Source organism: Zingiber officinale, chromosome 10B, assembly GCF_018446385.1.
Source record: "Zingiber officinale cultivar Zhangliang chromosome 10B, Zo_v1.1, whole genome shotgun sequence".
Lineage (NCBI taxonomy): Eukaryota > Viridiplantae > Streptophyta > Magnoliopsida > Zingiberales > Zingiberaceae > Zingiber > Zingiber officinale.
Genome location: NC_056005.1, coordinates 70,482,656 through 70,499,724, shown reverse-complemented (window position 1 = coordinate 70,499,724; position 17,069 = coordinate 70,482,656). Strand labels below are relative to the sequence as shown.

At 46.5% G+C, this 17,069-nt stretch overlaps 1 protein-coding gene across 1 annotated transcript; it reads right to left on the bottom strand.

Annotated features, from left to right (window-relative positions):
• Positions 1 to 12,600: 12,600 nt before the first annotated feature.
• Positions 12,601 to 13,367, bottom strand: LOC122030131 (protein GLUTAMINE DUMPER 1-like). The gene is made up of 2 exons (XM_042589284.1): positions 12,923 to 13,367; positions 12,601 to 12,821 (listed from the first exon to the last, which is right to left on the bottom strand). The coding sequence occupies exons 1-2, from the start codon at positions 13,338 to 13,340 to the stop codon at positions 12,658 to 12,660; spliced, it is 582 nt and encodes a 193-aa protein (XP_042445218.1). The 5' UTR covers positions 13,341 to 13,367; the 3' UTR covers positions 12,601 to 12,657.
• Positions 13,368 to 17,069: the final 3,702 nt, after the last annotated feature.

Here is a 17,069-nt window from a genome sequence, read left to right as displayed (position 1 = left end):
TAGCCTCACCGACCGATCGGCCTCATGAACCGCCGCCCGGCACCGTTCTATTCTTCCTAGACCAATTTTTGGCCGGGCTACGCTTTCCACCCCACAAGTTCTTCTTACAAATCTGCAATTATTTTCGCATTCCGCTCGGCCAGGTAGTCCCTAACTCCATTAGGCTGTTGAGCGGAGTGATAGTCCTTTTTAAACTGAACAACATCCCCCTCGACCCTAAGATTTTTCACTACTTTTTTTATCCCAAGCAAGCCAAGTGGGGTACCTTTATTTTCCAATCTAAGATAGGCTTCGTCCTTTTTGATAATATGCCGAGCTCCAACAAACATTGGAAGGAGAACTTTTTCTATGTGCGCTTTCCCGAGCGGCCAACTTTTCGCACCAAATGGCAGACTACGATGCCGGCGCAACCGGAGCTCGACAAATTTAGAGGCGATGCGGCCTACCTTCATGCGGCCGAGCGGTTGGTGGGTCAGCGCTATCACATTGATAAGCTGCTCCTCCCAGGAGTAATGTATATATTCGGCCTATCTTCCACCCCAGCCGATCTGCCTTTCAGCATGAGTAAGCGATTCTCATCCCTCATTTTTCTTTTGTTCTAATTGATTTAATCTTTATTTCTGTAGCTGAAGTTATGTGGCGTGCTAAGGCGACCGTAAATTGAAAGCCGCTCAGATTGAGGCGGTGAAGAATAAGGAGGTCGCCGAGCGGGGCTTTGATCCAGCCGATCCGACCGGCGAATCAAGCGAGGGGACCCAAGATGCCCCTGAAGCCTTAGCAGCTACTACCTCTCACGACGAGGCAACGGGCGGCACAGAACCTTCTACCCAAGCCGAGGTGGAGGGTCGTTCGGCCGATGATGTTCCGCTACTCACTCGGAAGCCCCGACGACCGAAATCTGCATCTGCCTCCATTCCACTTGATGAGCCACAGCCCGAGCGGGGCGTGGATGCTCCGGTGTTGTCCGGGACGGTTTCCCTAGAGAGTACCCCGACCCCACATGGCTCTCCGAGGGCAAGCTCTGAGGTGCCGCCGTCCAGCCCTTCAAGAACTCTGCGTCGTATCAGGCGTTTGGGCGAGCTTCCTTCCTCGTCCACCGGTGGGCCATCCGGTAAGGCCGATGCTTCTCAGGGCGAGCCGAGCGGCCAGAACTTAATTAAAACCGTCCCGCGCCTCCCTCGAGGAATACATGGCGCTGCGATCGGCTGGTCCCGAACAGCAGATCACCTTGACGGGCCCTCTTGCAAAAGCTTGGGAGGACGCCCGGCGGCGAATAAAAGCGATGACTCCGGGTAGCTCGGCGACAGCAACCTTCAACACCACCAGGGTATGCTCTTTTCTTTGTTCGTATTTGAATTAAATTTTAACCTGTTCACTTTTGCTCAGAAGCTGGTGGAGCAGATTGCATAGCAATCGGTTGGCCGTGGAGGATGAATTGAAAACTCAAAGTCTGGGGGACCAGCGATCGGTGGCGCCCGAGAAGGCCAAAAAATTACTGGAAGCCGAACGGAAACGGGCTTCCGATCTGGTGAGCAAGGTCGTTCGGCTCGAAGCGATGGTTAAACAACGAGATAAGGATATCAAGACGGCGATCACTCGGAAGCGACAGGCCATCGATGACATGGACCGAATGAAGGTGGAGATCAGAGGGCTGGAGCAACGCATCAGGGATCTGGATGCCCTTTTGGCCACCGAGAAGGAGGGCCGCTCGGCCGATCTTCAAAGATTTGATGGAGATTTGAAGGATCTCCAAGCTGCCAGCGACGCTGCCCACACCGAGCTCAAAGAGTATCAAGAGGGGGATGTTGGTGCAACCTTAGGTCAAGGTTGACCTGGTTGACCCGACTCGAGTTGACGTGACTCAAGTTGTATTTTGATGTTTGACTTGGGGAGATTGTCGGTGCAACCTTAGGTCAAGGTTGACCTAGTTGTGTTGCATGTTGATGTTTGACACTCGTGAGAGAGTTCTATTCTTGATGTGGGACAAGAATAGATGTTTGGGAGATTATTGGTGCAACCGTAGGTCAGGGTTGACCTGGTTGACCTGATTCGGGAAAAGTCCAAGTATGGAGACTTGGCACGGAAAAGTCCAAGTAGGGAGCTTGGCACTGGAAAAGTCTAAGTATGGAGACTTGGCACGGAAAAGTCCAAGCAGGGAGCTTGGCACGCGAAAAGTCCAAGTATGGAGACTTGGCACTGGAAAAGTCCAAGTATGGAGACTTGGCACTGGAAAAGTCCAAGTATGGAGACTTGGCACGGGGAAAGTCCTGGTGAGTGAGGCAAGGGGGAAAGTCCTAACTGGGATGTTAGGCGGTTGGAAAGTCCCGGTGAGTGAAGCAGGTAGTGGGAAAGTCCTAACTGGGATGTTAGGCGGTGTGGAAATCCTGGTGAGTCGGTGGAAAGTCCCGTGAGTAAAGCCGGCAAGGGAAAATCCAGATGGATCGGGGATGATCGGACTGGTGTTGGAAAGTCCAAGTAGGTCAAAGGATTGACCGGACACTTGGCAGGGAGTTCTAGCAGGTCAAGGGAGTGACCAGACGCTAGGGATGAAGTACCAATAGGTCAAGGTTGACCGGATATTGGTTTGAAGTCTTGGGACTTGGTTTGGGCAAAATAAGCTCGGATCGGTCACCGACCGATCCGGGATATTTGCTCGATCGGTCTAGTGACCGATCGGATCGAGAACTCTGTTGGTTCGATCGATCCGGTGACCGATCGGCCGAACAGGCGAAAGAAAGCGGTGATCGGTCCACGCATCGATCAGGCCATCGATCGATGTCCGGGACCGATCAGGACGGCGTCGCAAGCACGGCCGAGTTGGGATCGGCCATGGACCGATCAGTTGCCTTTGATCGGTCCACGCATCGATCGAGTACGCATGAAGGTTACGTCAGACTAACCGATCGGCGGGACCGATCGGCCTCGATCGGTCCGTGACCGATCGGGTTCTACGCTGCGACACAACGGCTAGTTTCTTCGCCGTCTTCTTCACAGGTATAGAGGGCTGCTGCTGCGCGATAACTTCTTCCTCTTCTCTTCTGCGACAGAGCTGCTCTGGTGCTTGAGCTTTGTTGAGCTCTTCTTCGCAAGCTTCGTGTGAGCTTCTCGACTGGGATATCCTGCTGTTGCTGCTTCAACGAAATCCAGTCGGCGAGGAGGCAAGAAAACCTGTGTTTTTACATTCATTGTTCTTGTCTTCTTGTATTTCTTGTTGTATTTCTTTCTTGCTGTTGCAAGAATATTGTGGCGAGGTTTCTCCACCCACAAGGAGTTGATATTAGCCGGTTCTCCGGGGACTCATCCACCGACGGATTGATAGGGCTCGTCCACCTTACGGACACGCCGAGGAGTAGGAGTATCATCTCCGAACCTCGTACATCGCTGTGTTAAGGTTTGATCTTCTTGTTTTCGTTTCTTGTTCTTATTTCCGCTGCGCTAACCCTAGTTTGTAGAAAGAAACGCGAACGATTTGGGGCGGCTATTCACACCCCCCTCTCTAGCCGAGGACCATCGATCCCAACAAGTGGTATCAGAGCGAGGCCGCTCTTCAACGGATCAACACCTGTGGGAGCAAAGCTAGAGAATGGATCTCTATGGAGAAGATGTCACCATTCCACCTTTCTACGAATGCGGCGACCTCGCGTATTGGAAGGTAAGGATGAAGTATTTTCTTATGACTAACATAATAAATTGGTTTTGTGTACAAGAAGGTTTTACTCCTCCGGTGGATGAAGAAGGAAAACCACTTGAGAAGAAGGAGTGGACAAGAGAACAAATTCACAAATCCGAAATCAACGAAGAGGTAATGAGAATAATTGAACTTTCATTGCCTACTAACATTTTGTGTAAGATAGGATACAACAATGCCAAGGAGTTGTGGAACAACTTGGCCAAGTACCATGAGGAGAGCTCCACCTCAAGCCATGAAGAGGAGCCTAGTGAGCCAAGTAGCTCACATCATGGAGGGAGCGAATTGGAAGTTGAGGGCTACTCAATATCCAAGGAAGAAGAGGAGGAGAGTTCCTCTTGTTCAAGTTCGGAGCAAGAAGAAGAAGTTTCCACCTCCGGAAGGGTTGAAGAAGAAAGCTCACACCCATCCCCAAACCTAGGTAACTCAAGCATCTCAATTTCAAATAAGTTACATATAATATGCTTTGAGTGTAGGGAGTGTGGACATTACAAGAGCAAATGTCCAAAGAGAGTTAGGAAGACTCCACCGGCACCAAAGGTCAAGGAAGCCAAAGTCCCAACACGCAAAGGCAAGAAGCACATGGTGTGCTTTCAATGCAAGCAACGGGGACACTATAGGAGCCAATGTCCGAAGAGGAGGAAACCTCACAAGGACAAGGGATGCACATCGATAGGGGGAGCTAAGGCAAACCCTAAGGTAACCTCTAAGGTTCATTATTGCAATTCTAATAAAACTCATGCTAGTAGTTTTGTTGCAATTGTTAATAATGATAAGCATGTTAACTTTAGGAACCAATACATGTGCTTAGGAGCTAAACATGTTAGCCTAGATAGGGATACTACTAGGAATGCTAACCCTAGGATTAACACTTCTAAGGTTAAGAAAGACCGAGGTAGAAACCTTAAATCAACTAGACATATGCCTAGGAATACCTCAAGGAAGAGTGATAAATCAAAAATTGAGGTATTAGAAAAGGAGAATCAAGTCTTGAGGTCAAGACTTGACTCCTTAGAAAAGGCTCTTGAGGATTTGACTCTAGAGTCTAGGGGTCAAAAACCAATGTCCAAGGACAAGAAAGGTTTGGGTCACAAACCTAAGTCCCAAGTGGTCAAGCCCACTTATCATAGTGTTCCATTCGATTATGGAACAAAACCTAGGGCTAGGAAGACCAACACCAAGGTCACAAGGGGAGTCACCCCTAGAGTTGATCTTGATGAGTCCCAAATGGCCAAGGCTTTAAAGCCTAAGAGGGTCATTAGGAGGGTTGCTAGGGAAGTTATCCCTAGTGAATATTTAGTGAACCCAATGAGCTCAAGTAGGTATTGGGTTCCTAGGAGCATTTTCTCTACCCCATAGATGGGTTAGAGAGTGTCAACTCCAATAAGAAGGGTAGTTAACCCAACTTTGAGGAAATTGACACTCAAGGAGCATTTTCAAGGTTTTGATAACCTTTGAAAATGAAAAAGAATTATTATTTACTCCTTAAAGAGTAAATTGTGCCATATTTGAAAAATATCGATTTCAATCTTATTTGGCACAATTTAAGAAAACCTAGAGAAATACCATAATTGGGATTTTGGTTTTCTCTAAGGGATATATGGGCAATCTAGGGTTAGATTCTAAGTTAGCTAAGGCTAAGGATACTTAGATAGGGAATTTAGGCATTTTATGTGTGCTAACTTCCCATGATTGGTTGCCATATGCCATGCCATGACATCATACTTATTTTATTATCATTTGAAATGTCATGATAATGCTTAGGTTATCTATATGTCATGTGTTAGTTTCGTTTCAAACTTTATGCCATGACATCATGACATTGGCACATGTTTTCATTTATGTTATTAATTTATGTCATGTCATCATCTCCTGCATTAAGAATCAATGAAATTGATTTAAGGATAAAAACACATTTTGGTATTGAGATCAAAGTGTAGTTTAGAAAATGCATGAGAACTTAGCCTAAGTTGACCTTAACCCATATCTCACATCAAATTGACTTGAATGTGGTTTGATACACCTTAGATGTGTGTGAGATATTAGGATCATGAGTTAGGATCAAGGTGCATAGTTTTTGTACCTAGATGAGCCTAATTCAAGAAAAGGAGGATCATAGGGAAAGCTTGTGTACAAGTCATGTACATATAGCCCTAAGATTGTGGTCCCAAATTAAAGGGTTTGAAATCATTTCAAAATTGTTTTGAGAAACCTTGATGAAGCTTTCCTAGTGATAGCATTCATCATTGAACATTGTGATACAAAGTTGACTTAACTTTGAATTATTTCAAAGTTTTTGAATTTTGTATCAAGATTTGAAAATGGAAGTTATTCTCATAGAAAACTATTTTTCCATGATAGTATATGTTATGAGGAATGTATCCTCAAAATTTCACATTTTTTCGAATTTTCTGGAATTTTTTAGGAATTTCTGAATTTCCGGGAAGGGAAATCAGAAATCTCTGATTTCAGAGTGTGGATCGGTCACCGGACCGATCCAGGGAAGTTCTGATCGGTCTGGTGACCGATCAGTGACGATCCAGTGCGATCAGTGAAGCGTGGATCGGTCTGGGGACCGATCCAGGGGGATTCTGATCGGTCTGGGGACCGATCAGGGCGTGCCAGTTTCTGATTTTTCAGCTGTTGGTCTGAAATTTCAGCTGGAAGTTGGGTTTTGTGGATTTCTAAGGTTTGGAACTCTCAAAGACATTGTTGGTGCAATGGTCAAGGGGGAGTTGACCTCTAGGGGGAGTCTTACCTAATTGTCAAGAGGAGTTGACTTTTAGGGGGAGTTTGTACTCCTTAAGACTCTTGAGGATTAGTGATATGGGATTATCACTAAGTTGATTGTTGAGTTTAGTATCAAGGGGGGAAATTAAGAGTTTCAATGAAAGGTATGGGACTTTCATTAGGAAGAAACTCTTGACCTTGATACTCTCCTTTGTCTTTTTGATGTGTGTCAAAAAGGGGAGAGTATTCATTGGAGAATTATTGGAGGACCCAAGTTAGGTTATTGGGTTAACCTAAGCTAGGGAAAGAATGTCAAGGAATGTTCAAGGAAGAACATTGGAATTCTTCTTGATGTGTGTCAAAAAGGGGGAGAATTATTGGAGAGCCCAAGTTAGGTTATTGGGTTAACCTAAGGGGAGAATGTCCAGAGAATGTTCAAGGAAAGAACATTGGACATTGGAAGATGATTGAAAACCTAAGTTTGTTATCGGGTTAACCTAACTTGATTATGGTTTTGTCAAACATCAAAAAGGGGGAGATTGTTGGTGCAACCTTAGGTCAAGGTTGACCTGGTTGACCCGACTCGAGTTGACGTGACTCGAGTTGTATTTTGATGTTTGACTTGGGGAGATTGTCGGTGCAACCTTAGGTCAAGGTTGACCTAGTTGTGTTGCATGTTGATGTTTGACACTCGTGAGAGAGTTCTATTCTTGATGTGGGACAAGAATAGATGTTTGGGAGATTATTGGTGCAAGGTTGACCTGGTTGACTGATTCAGGAAAATTCAAGTATGGAGACCTGACTTGAGTGACCTGATTTGGGAAAAGTCCAAGTATGGAGACTTGGCACGGAAAAGTCCAAGTAGGGAGCTTGGCACGGGAAAAGTCCAAGTATGGAGACTTGGCACGGAAAAGTCCAAGCAGGGAGCTTGGCACGCGAAAAGTCCAAGTATGGAGACTTGGCACTGGAAAAGTCCAAGTATGGAGACTTGGCACTGGAAAAGTCCAAGTATGGAGACTTGGCACGGGGAAAGTCCTGGTGAGTGAAGCCAGGCAGTGGGAAAGTCCTAACTGGGATGTTAGGCAGTTGGAAAGTCCTGGTGAGTGAAGCCAGGTAGTGGGAAAGTCATAACTGGGATGTTAGGCAGTGTGGAAATCCTGGTGAGTGAAGCCAGGTGGAAAGTCCTGGTGAGTAAAGCCGGGCAAGGGAAAATCCAGATGGATCAGGGATGATCGGACTTCTGGTGTTGGAAAGTCCAAGTAGGTCAAAGGGATTGACCGGACACTTGGCAGGGAGTTCTAGCAGGTCAAGGGAGTGACCAGATGCTAGGGATGAAGTACCAATAGGTCAAGGTTGACCGGATATTGGTTTGGAAGTCTTGGGACTTGGTTTGGGCAAAATAGCTCGGATCGGTCACCGGACCGATCCGGATGTTTGTTGCTTCCGATCGGTCCGTGACCGATCGATACCAACGAAACTCTCTGGCGATCGATCGGGTGACCGATCGCAGCAACAGAGGCGAAAAGAAAGGCAGGTGATCGGTCCACGACCGATCAAAGTTATGTCGATCGGCGGGACCGATCGAGACGATGTCGCGGAAGCACGGCCAGAGTTGGGATCGGTGCGTGGACCGATCCAGTGCTCGATCGGTCCACGCATCGATCAAAATACGCATGAAGGTTCGTGACTAACCGATCGCGGGACCGATCGGCCTGATCGGTCCGTAGACCGATCAGGTTCGCGATCGAAGCCCTGATCGTTCTTGCCTTCTTCACAGGTATAAAGGGGTCGAGGGCTGCTGCTGCGCGATAACTTCTTCCTCTTCTCTTCTGCGACAGAGCTGCTGTTCTGGTGCTTGAGCTTTGTTGAGCTCTTCTTCGCAAGCTTCGCGTGAGCTTCTCGACTGGGATATCCTGCTGTTGTAGGTGTTCTGAGGAGCTGCTGCTTCAACGAAATCCAGTCGGCGAGGAGGCAAGAAAACCTGTGTTTTTACATTCATTGTTCTTGTCTTCTTGTATTTCTTGTTGTATTTCTTTCTTGCTGTTGCAAGAATATTGTGGCGAGGTTTCTCCACCCACAAGGAGTTGATATTAGCCGGTTCTCCGGGGACTCATCCACCGACGGATTGATAAGGCTCGTCCACCTTACGGACACGCCGAGGAGTAGGAGTATCATCTCCGAACCTCGTACATCGCTGTGTTAAGGTTTGATCTTCTTGTTTTCGTTTCTTGTTCTTATTTCCGCTGCGCTAACCCTAGTTTGTAGAAAGAAACACGAACGATTTGGGGCGGCTATTCACACCCCCCTCTCTAGCCGAGGACCATCGATCCCAACAGGGGAGTCGGCTCGCTCCGACGAGGTGAGGAAGGCATTCGTCCGCTCGGATGCCTTTGGGGAGAAATTTACTGACAAGATCTCCCTCACCTTTGAAGAGGCGATCAAAGCGGCTGTGGATCATTTAAAGGCCAAAGGCCACCTGCCCGCCGAGCTGACCATCCCTCCCGAGGACCTCGCGACCGTGATGGGCGTCATCCTTGATGCTCTTTTTGATTTCGACGCATGAGGAGTGTTTCTTATGAACTTTTTTGTATCCCCGCCGTTCGGACAAACTTATTTTTGCTGTAACTTTTTTAGTTAGCCCTGTGCTTAATAGATAATCTTTTCCTTTCCTTCCACTTTTGTTTTAGCAAGAAATTTTTCTCTCGTCATAACTAAAGTGTTCTTTAAAACTCCTCCGGTCGGCTCCACGCTCTAACATGGACCCAAGCCGCCTGCCTTCAATAACGCCTTTCGCCACGCAATTAAGCAGCCGCTCGGCGCGCGAACGTCACGTGTTCACTTGCTCGCTATTTTAATTCTGATTAACCATCTCTTACTTCGCGCCTTACCTCAAAGGGGTTTTCGCTAGATTTTCGCAATGCGAGCCGCTCGGACATTTATAGACGCCGGCTCGTCTCTCGATATTTAACGCCAGAGCTCGACGGTCTTCCGCTCGGTCGTTTATAGACGCCGACTCGTCTCTCGATATTTAACGTCGGAGCTCGACGGTATTCCGCTCGGACGTTTATAGACGCCGGCTCGTCTCTCGATATTTAACGTCGGAGCTCGACGGTCTTCCGCTCGGTCGTTTATAGACGCCGGCTCGTCTCTCGATATTTAACGTCGGAGCTCGACGGTCTTCCGCTCGGACGTTTATAGACGCCGGCTCGTCTCTCGATATTTAACGTCAGAGCTCGACGGTCTTTAAGGCTACTTTTAACACAGCCGGTCGGCGAAGATATTTGCCTATCTTTATAATTTTGTTTCATGCATTACAAGGACATAGGCGACCGAAATGTATATAAATTTACATTTAGCGCACCTTTCACCCAGCTCGGATAACGTACTCCCGGCCGAACGGCTCGGGATCTTCTTCGTCGAGCGCTTGGCTCGGATAACATACTCCCGGCCGAACGGCTCGGGGTCTTCTTTGTCGAGCGCTGGGCTCAGATACTGTACTCCTGGCCGAACGGCGCGGGGTCTTCCTCGTCAAGCATTTGGCTCGAATATTATACCTCCGGCCGAACGACTCGGGGCCTTCGGCATCGAGCGCTTGGCACGGATACTATATCTCCGGCCGAACGGCTCGGGGCCTTCATGGTCGAACCTTTGGCTCGGATACTATACCTCCGGCCGAACGGCTCGGGGCCTTCTTCATCGAGAGCTTCGCTCGGATATTATGCCTCCGGCCAAACGGCTCGGGGCCTTCGTTATCGAGCGCTTGGCTCGGTTATTATACCTCCGGCCGAACGGCTCGGAGCCTTCTTCGTCGAGAGCTTCGCTTAGATATTATGCCTCCGGCCGAACGGCTCGGGGCCTTCGTTATCGAGCGCTTGGCTCGGTTATTATACCTCCGGCCGAACGGCTCGGGGCCTTCTTCGTCGAGTCGGTGGCTCGGATCTTATACACCATGAAGATAGGCTGCTCGGCGTATAATGCCAATTGCGTTTTTTAACATTTTGCTTCCTGCATTTCAAATATACAGCCAAACAGAAAATATACAGCATACATTACATTGGCGCACCTTTCACCCTGGCCCGGAAAGGCTGGAGATAATTTGTGCTCCATGGTTGATCCAAGTCCCAATCCATCTTCATCCGCTCGGCGGTGCTCCCCCTTGAATGCCGGTTGGATCTTTGTCTCGGGGGAGGCGTCCGCTCGGCCACCTGATGCTGACGTTGTTTGTTGCTCCAGCCGCTCGGCTTGCGCATTCTCTCTCTGTTGCTCCACGAGCTTAGCTGCTCTTGCCTTGATTAGAGCGTCGAGCTCCTTCGTGGAGAGCCTCATCGTGTGCGGTCGTCCAGCTTCGTCCATTGCTTCCGATCGGATGCAGGAGCGTTCCCACAGACGGCGCCAAATTGATCCTGTCCGAACGCTGAATCAACGGACGCTGGGGACGTGGCGCTCTCCGGGTCGCCGATGTAGATCTCCGGCTAGTCTCACGAAGCTCCGGCGAACCTGCACAGAAGTCGGGCCGGGAAGGGGTTCCCGGCGGCGACCCTCCAACGCTCAAGTCAGGTAAGCAAGTAGTGGAAAAAGCAGCTCCAAAGCTTATAGAACGCATACCTCCGGCGAAGTCTGCGACTCTTTATATAGAGCGGGGAAAGAGCTTCTACACGCCCACCGAGGCGCGTACGTGTCCGCAGCCCATACCTTGGTATGTGTTTGTCAGAAAACTTATCTGACGCCATACTGCAACAGTCTCATCGCGCCTTCGATGGGACAACAGGACACCCCGTTGTCAGACTAGGAGTATGGCTTAGCCATACGATTTGACGGCTGTCAGCAGATGTTCCTATCCCTATTTACCCACCGCCGGCCGGGACGTCCATCCGGCCGGCTAGACGAAGAGTGCCGTTCGGAAGGCTTTAATTCCCTGCGCCGGTCGGGCGGCGCGCCCATTACGTCCTGCCTCCTCTTAGGCCTTCCACTCGGTCATTATTTACTGTTTCATTGAGCGTCGGAACCCCGATCCCTGTCAGGGCGCTTTTTACTATTAGATGTTTACCGGCAGACCGATCGACTTGCCCCTTTCTCATGAGTCCGATCGGCTCACCCTTCTTCGACGGACCACCTGGCCTTTTGACCTCCACGTGGCGTTGACCCTCGTTAGGGGGTTCCGGGCTCTTACCACCGGATCAAAGAGCATAGAAGAAACATATGAATAACTAGACCCAACATTCGAAATCCCTAAGATCAAAACCGACACATGACAAAGTAATCATAAGCTTGAGTTCAATTTTTTATGGTATTAAGATTTATAGGATTGAACTTAAATTAACCTTTAAAGATATGTCCACTAATATTCATCACCATGTTCAAAATCGGATCTTCACATGTATTTTCTAGAGAATTTGGACATCCGAACCCTATGCCTTGGGAAAGTGGTTCCACATAATGCCCACTGGTGAATTGTATGCCACCCGGTAGCGATTGGTGTAAGGTTTGTTGTATCCGCCTCTCTTGTGCTTTGAAGTGGTGCATATGCTCCTTGTGAGACTCTAGAAACCTCAAAGGTCCTCTAAATCGGGGAGTTCGACAAGCGGATGGTTTAGCAATCAGAGATGGATCGGTCGATAGCAAGTGTTTGAGAGCCATGATTCATTTGAAGTAGAAAGAGGAGGTGCACGAGTAAAATTAACAAAGTGAAAAGGCAGCTTAAAAATTTAGTTAGCGTTCAAATCCTTGATCAGTTCTTTCCGGTTAACAGGACCAATTCTATAAAAATAATTAAAATATTTTTTTTAATGCTTCTGTTTAAACTTTGTGTTATCCTACCTAGTGTGCAAATGAGTCAAATCGTTCGTAAGTCACTCGCAAATGACACTGTTAAAACTCAACTCGAGCTCGAAGTTGATCAAGCTTGAGTCGAGCTCGAAGTTGATCGATCGAGCTTGCTTGAGCTGTTTTGATTAGAAATTGAGCCGAGTTCTAGTCTAATTATTACTGGTTCGATGGTTTGATAAGTCAAACGAGTCCATAATAATATATATTTTTATAATATATAATATATTAATTTATTTATTAAAAATAATTAAAAAATAAAAAATTCAAATTAAAACACGAGCTCAAACCGATAATCAAATATAACCTCGAGCTCGAGCTCAAACTCACTTCTAATATAAATCAAATAAAGTGAAGCTTGAGCTCAGCACACTCAGCTCGTTTCGTTTACCGCATGCCTGCACTCATTTGTTTAGTTAACTTAGCTGAGACAACTGGGAATCATCCATATTCCTCCAATTCCTGAAGAAAAAGAAATAGCCAACAATTTTTTTTTTCTCTTCCGACAGTGCGAATAATTCCAACGAAAGAGAGAGAGGGAGGTCAATTCGATCCTTCTCCATTCGAAAATCCTCTTTGGCTTGAATAAAAACAAGAACAAAAATAAAAAGATAACTCAAACATTTAATTCTTGGTTAACGAAATTGCTCTGGCTCTGTTCCTTTCGGATTGTATCTGTACCTTTGATCACTCCTGCCTCTTCTGCCTTCTCAGCCTCTTTGGCATTCTGTCGAACGTTTGCTGAGCGTGCTCCTCGGCTCTCCACCGCCGTCGCTAGGTGCGTCGGCTTCTCCTCGCCCGCCATGATCACCACCACCTTCTCCTCGTAGCACGGCGGCGCGTCAACGGGCATGGAGGAGGGCTTGACGTACAGCTCCACCCTGGATTCCCCGGCGTCGAGGTAACCGGAGAGCTTCCAATATGAACATGCGAGGATCAGGAGTGCCAGGGCGATGAGGCCGAGCATGGCAGCCAGGCCGCCGAAGAGGTAGGCCACCGGCGACTGCCATGCCAGGTGGGCGCCTCCGCCAGTCGCCGCTGGCCCCGCGACCGCTGCTGCCGTGGCAGCCGTGGCGTTCAGAGCTGCCGCTGCTCTCATCTCACAGTTGATTTGCGTTTACCAGAGGAGTCCGGTGGGAGAGTGCGGGAGGAGAAGGGATTTTATAAGAGGAGAGGGAGAGGGGAATGGCAACAGGTGTAATTAAAATAAAAAAGGAATAGTGAAATTTTAATTAAATTACATAAAAAAATGAACATAATTTCAGTTTGCCCCATTTCTTTTACGCTTTTCACTTTACTCTTAATTTTGAGAAAGAATGCTTTAATGGTTAGAATTACTTACATTGTAAAGAGAGCAGTCTAGTAGTCAATTGACGTGTCTAGCGCATACGTGTTGTTTGACTTGTTCCAAGCATCGAAGCTATCTATCTAATTTGACTTGTGTGATCAACTCATCTACATAATTGGTCTTCTCTCTTCCATTCCGTTATACCAACTTGGCTAGTTTAGTATTTGTCATATATATGCATGTGTATCACTGTGTATCGCTTCTGTTGATATAATTGTAATTAGGATTCAGGTTGACAATTTAATTAAGTTCGGATTAATTCGTGCTAGAATTTTGATATTTAGTAATATATGCGAGAAAAATTTAGTAGATCAAAAAAAAAAAAAAAAAAAAAAAAAAAAAGACTGGATACTTAATTTGGAAAGTCCTAAATATATGATAGATAACGGAAAATCTTAATCGGATGTTAGATAATGGGAAGTCCTAATTAAAAATAGGTAAAGAAAAATTCTAACTAGAGATTAGACAATAAAAGTTCAAATTAGAGATTCGGTAAGGAAAGTCTAACTAAAAGTTGGTAATGGAAAAATTCAAGTGGGTCAAAGATTGACTGGGTACTTGATAAAATTTAACGAGAAGTTGGCAAGGGAAATCCAAGTGAATTAAATGTTGAGTACTGGATACTTAGTGATTGAAAGTCCAACGAAAAATTGATAAGAGGGGAACACTTAGCGACGACACATAAAATCCCGACAGATCAAAGTTGATTGAATGATAGGTAACAAGGAAGTTCTGATATAGCAAACTTCTGAATACCATAACTTTTGACTCTGATATCAGAATGAGATAATCTTTTTGATGTAAAATGAAGCTCGTTTAGATATTTACACTTTTACTACTCATCAATCTATTAGATTGGTATATTGTATTAGTGAACAGAATATTACAGAATCGATTAACTTGATTGATTGGAAGTAACCAATCAATTAGTAAGGTAAACATAGTCGTTCTGCATATTTAAACAGTCGGATTCAATCACAATCGATTGGTGGAGTCTACCAACCAATTGGTAGACAAAAATTAGCTCAGACAACAACCTTATAAAGAGGATTTTGAGGAGGATTCTCGGCGCTAGTTCTTGAGGGTTTGGGAGGCAAGCACTGATGCATTTCCTACCACAAGAAGCAATCCAAATAAAAAAAAGGAGCAAGCAATGAGCAAACCCAAACGAAAGGGCAAAGAACGTATTGTGTGCTTCTTGTATAATCAAATTGGGGGAATGAGGTCCTAAGGGAACAAGGAAAAAACCTTAAATTTAGGGGGTGGGGGTGTAACGACCCACCCTTCTTACTACTCTCTAAGAGTGGGTCGTTACAGTTGGTATCAGAGCAGTTCACATTCTCCAGCATCACACACACATCAGCATCAGCCTTGCCATCTTCAAGTAAGAAAATTTTAAGTTCTTTCTTTATTGCTTTCCTTTATTATTATTTGCAGTATAGAGTAATTGCATATAAGTGCTCAAGTCAGATAAGAGTTTTTACTGTTTTCTTTATTCATATACAAATATGTATGTTTAGAAAGGGTAGAGAAAATATCAAGTCATTTTCTTTGCATAATTAGATGGTAAGAAGAGGGCGTCCCCGTATTGCTCGTACTGAGGACCAAGTTCAGGAGGACGAAGGGCCAGGCTCAACCTAGCCCAATCTTATGGAAGTAGTTGCTCAACTCCATAAACAAGTAGCAGAGCAGCAATAGATAATTGCCAATTTGATGGCAAATCAGCAGCCAGTTCCTCCCACTCCCCCAACCGTAACTGTGGAGACTCCAGTGGTAACTGAGGTTCCACCAGCTGCCCTGGGAGCCGTCACCGCACCTCATAGACAAGAAACTTACCTCATACAGTGGATGAAGCTGAAACCAGAGAGCTTCTCAGGCACAACTGAGCCCTGGGATGCCCAGGCTTGGTTCAAGACACTGGAGAGCACAATGGAGCTTCTTGACTGGCCAGAAGTCGAGAAGGTCAAGTGTGCCTCTTTCTACCTGGCTGGAGATGCTCGTATGTGGTGGGAGAGGATAAAGACCAAGAGAGCAGTTAACCAGATGAACTGGGCTGATTTCCAGTCAGAGTTTTATGAAGAATACTTCCACCTACGGATCACCAACAAGCACTATGAGGAATTTATAGAGTTCAGACAAGGTGACCTGTCAGTGGAAGAAGTAGCCAAGAAGTTCAACAGACTAGCTCGTCTCTGCCCAGAGCTAGTAAGTACAGAGAAGGAGCGAGTCAAACTGATACTCAGAATGCTGAGACCACAGATAGCACTGAATGTGAGTAGTGGAGCTCATCGGCCCCAGAGTGGTGAAGAGCTAATCAGTAGAGCATTAGTTGCTGAGCATTACCTGAACAACATCAAAGCACAACGAGCGCAACACAAGCCAGTGAAGATAGAGGACAAGACAGTGGGGAGTCAGAAACCCCAGTCGAGAAATCAGAACTGGAAAGGCAAGGGTAATAAAAGAAAGCAGTAGAACTCAGGAGGTAACCAGAAGGGAGGAACAACAAACAAGCAGACCAAGTTCCCTCCCTGTCCTAAATGTGGGAGAACACATCCAGGAGCCTGTCTTTTGGGTAAGACTGGATGTTATTCTTGTGGTCAGGAAGGACACATGGCTAAAGAGTGTCCTAACAAGCTCAAAACACCTCAGACACAGCCAGTGCAATATGGAGGCAAGCTTGCACAATTACATCACATGGAAGCAGTACTAGAGGGACCCTATATCAGTCAGGGAAGGTTGGAAGCTCCACCAGTTCCAGCCTTTGACAGTGTCAGAGTATTCTCCCTCACCAAAGAGGAAGCTGCTAGTGCCTCCACGGTCGTAACAGGTCAAGTAATTATTTTTCAACATTTAGCTACTGTACTATTTGATACTGGGGTGATCCATTCTTTCGTATCAGTACCCTTTGCCAGTAAATTACAGGTGCCTACAGAGAGTATGAACTCCAAGTTCTTGACGACCCTACCTTCAGGGGAAGTCATGGAGTCCAATCAGTGGCTTCGAGCTATACCACTCAAAATTTCGGACCGATAACTATATGTTAGTCTAGTGGTCCTCGCGATGCAGGATTTCGATATCATTCTAGGTATGGATTTCCTCAGCAAGTATAGCGCTTCAGTGGATTGCCGCAGAAGGAAAGTGATCTTCAGTCCAGAGGGTGAGCCACCCTTCGAATTCACAGGAGTGCCAAGGAAGAAAACCCAAAAACTTCTCTCTTCTTTAGCAGCTCACCAGATGTTAGCTAAAGTGTGTGCTGGATTTCTTGCATTCATTGTGAATATAGAAGAACAGAAGGAACTCAAACAAGAGGAAGTTCGGGTAGTCTGCGAGTATCCAGAGGTATTTCCAGAAGAGCTACCTGGACTACCTCCCAACAGAGAAGTCGAGTTTAAAATTGAATTGGTTCCTATTACCGGTCCAATTTCAAAAGCTCCGTATCGCATGTCTCCAGCAGAGCTGAAAGAGTTACAAGAATAACTT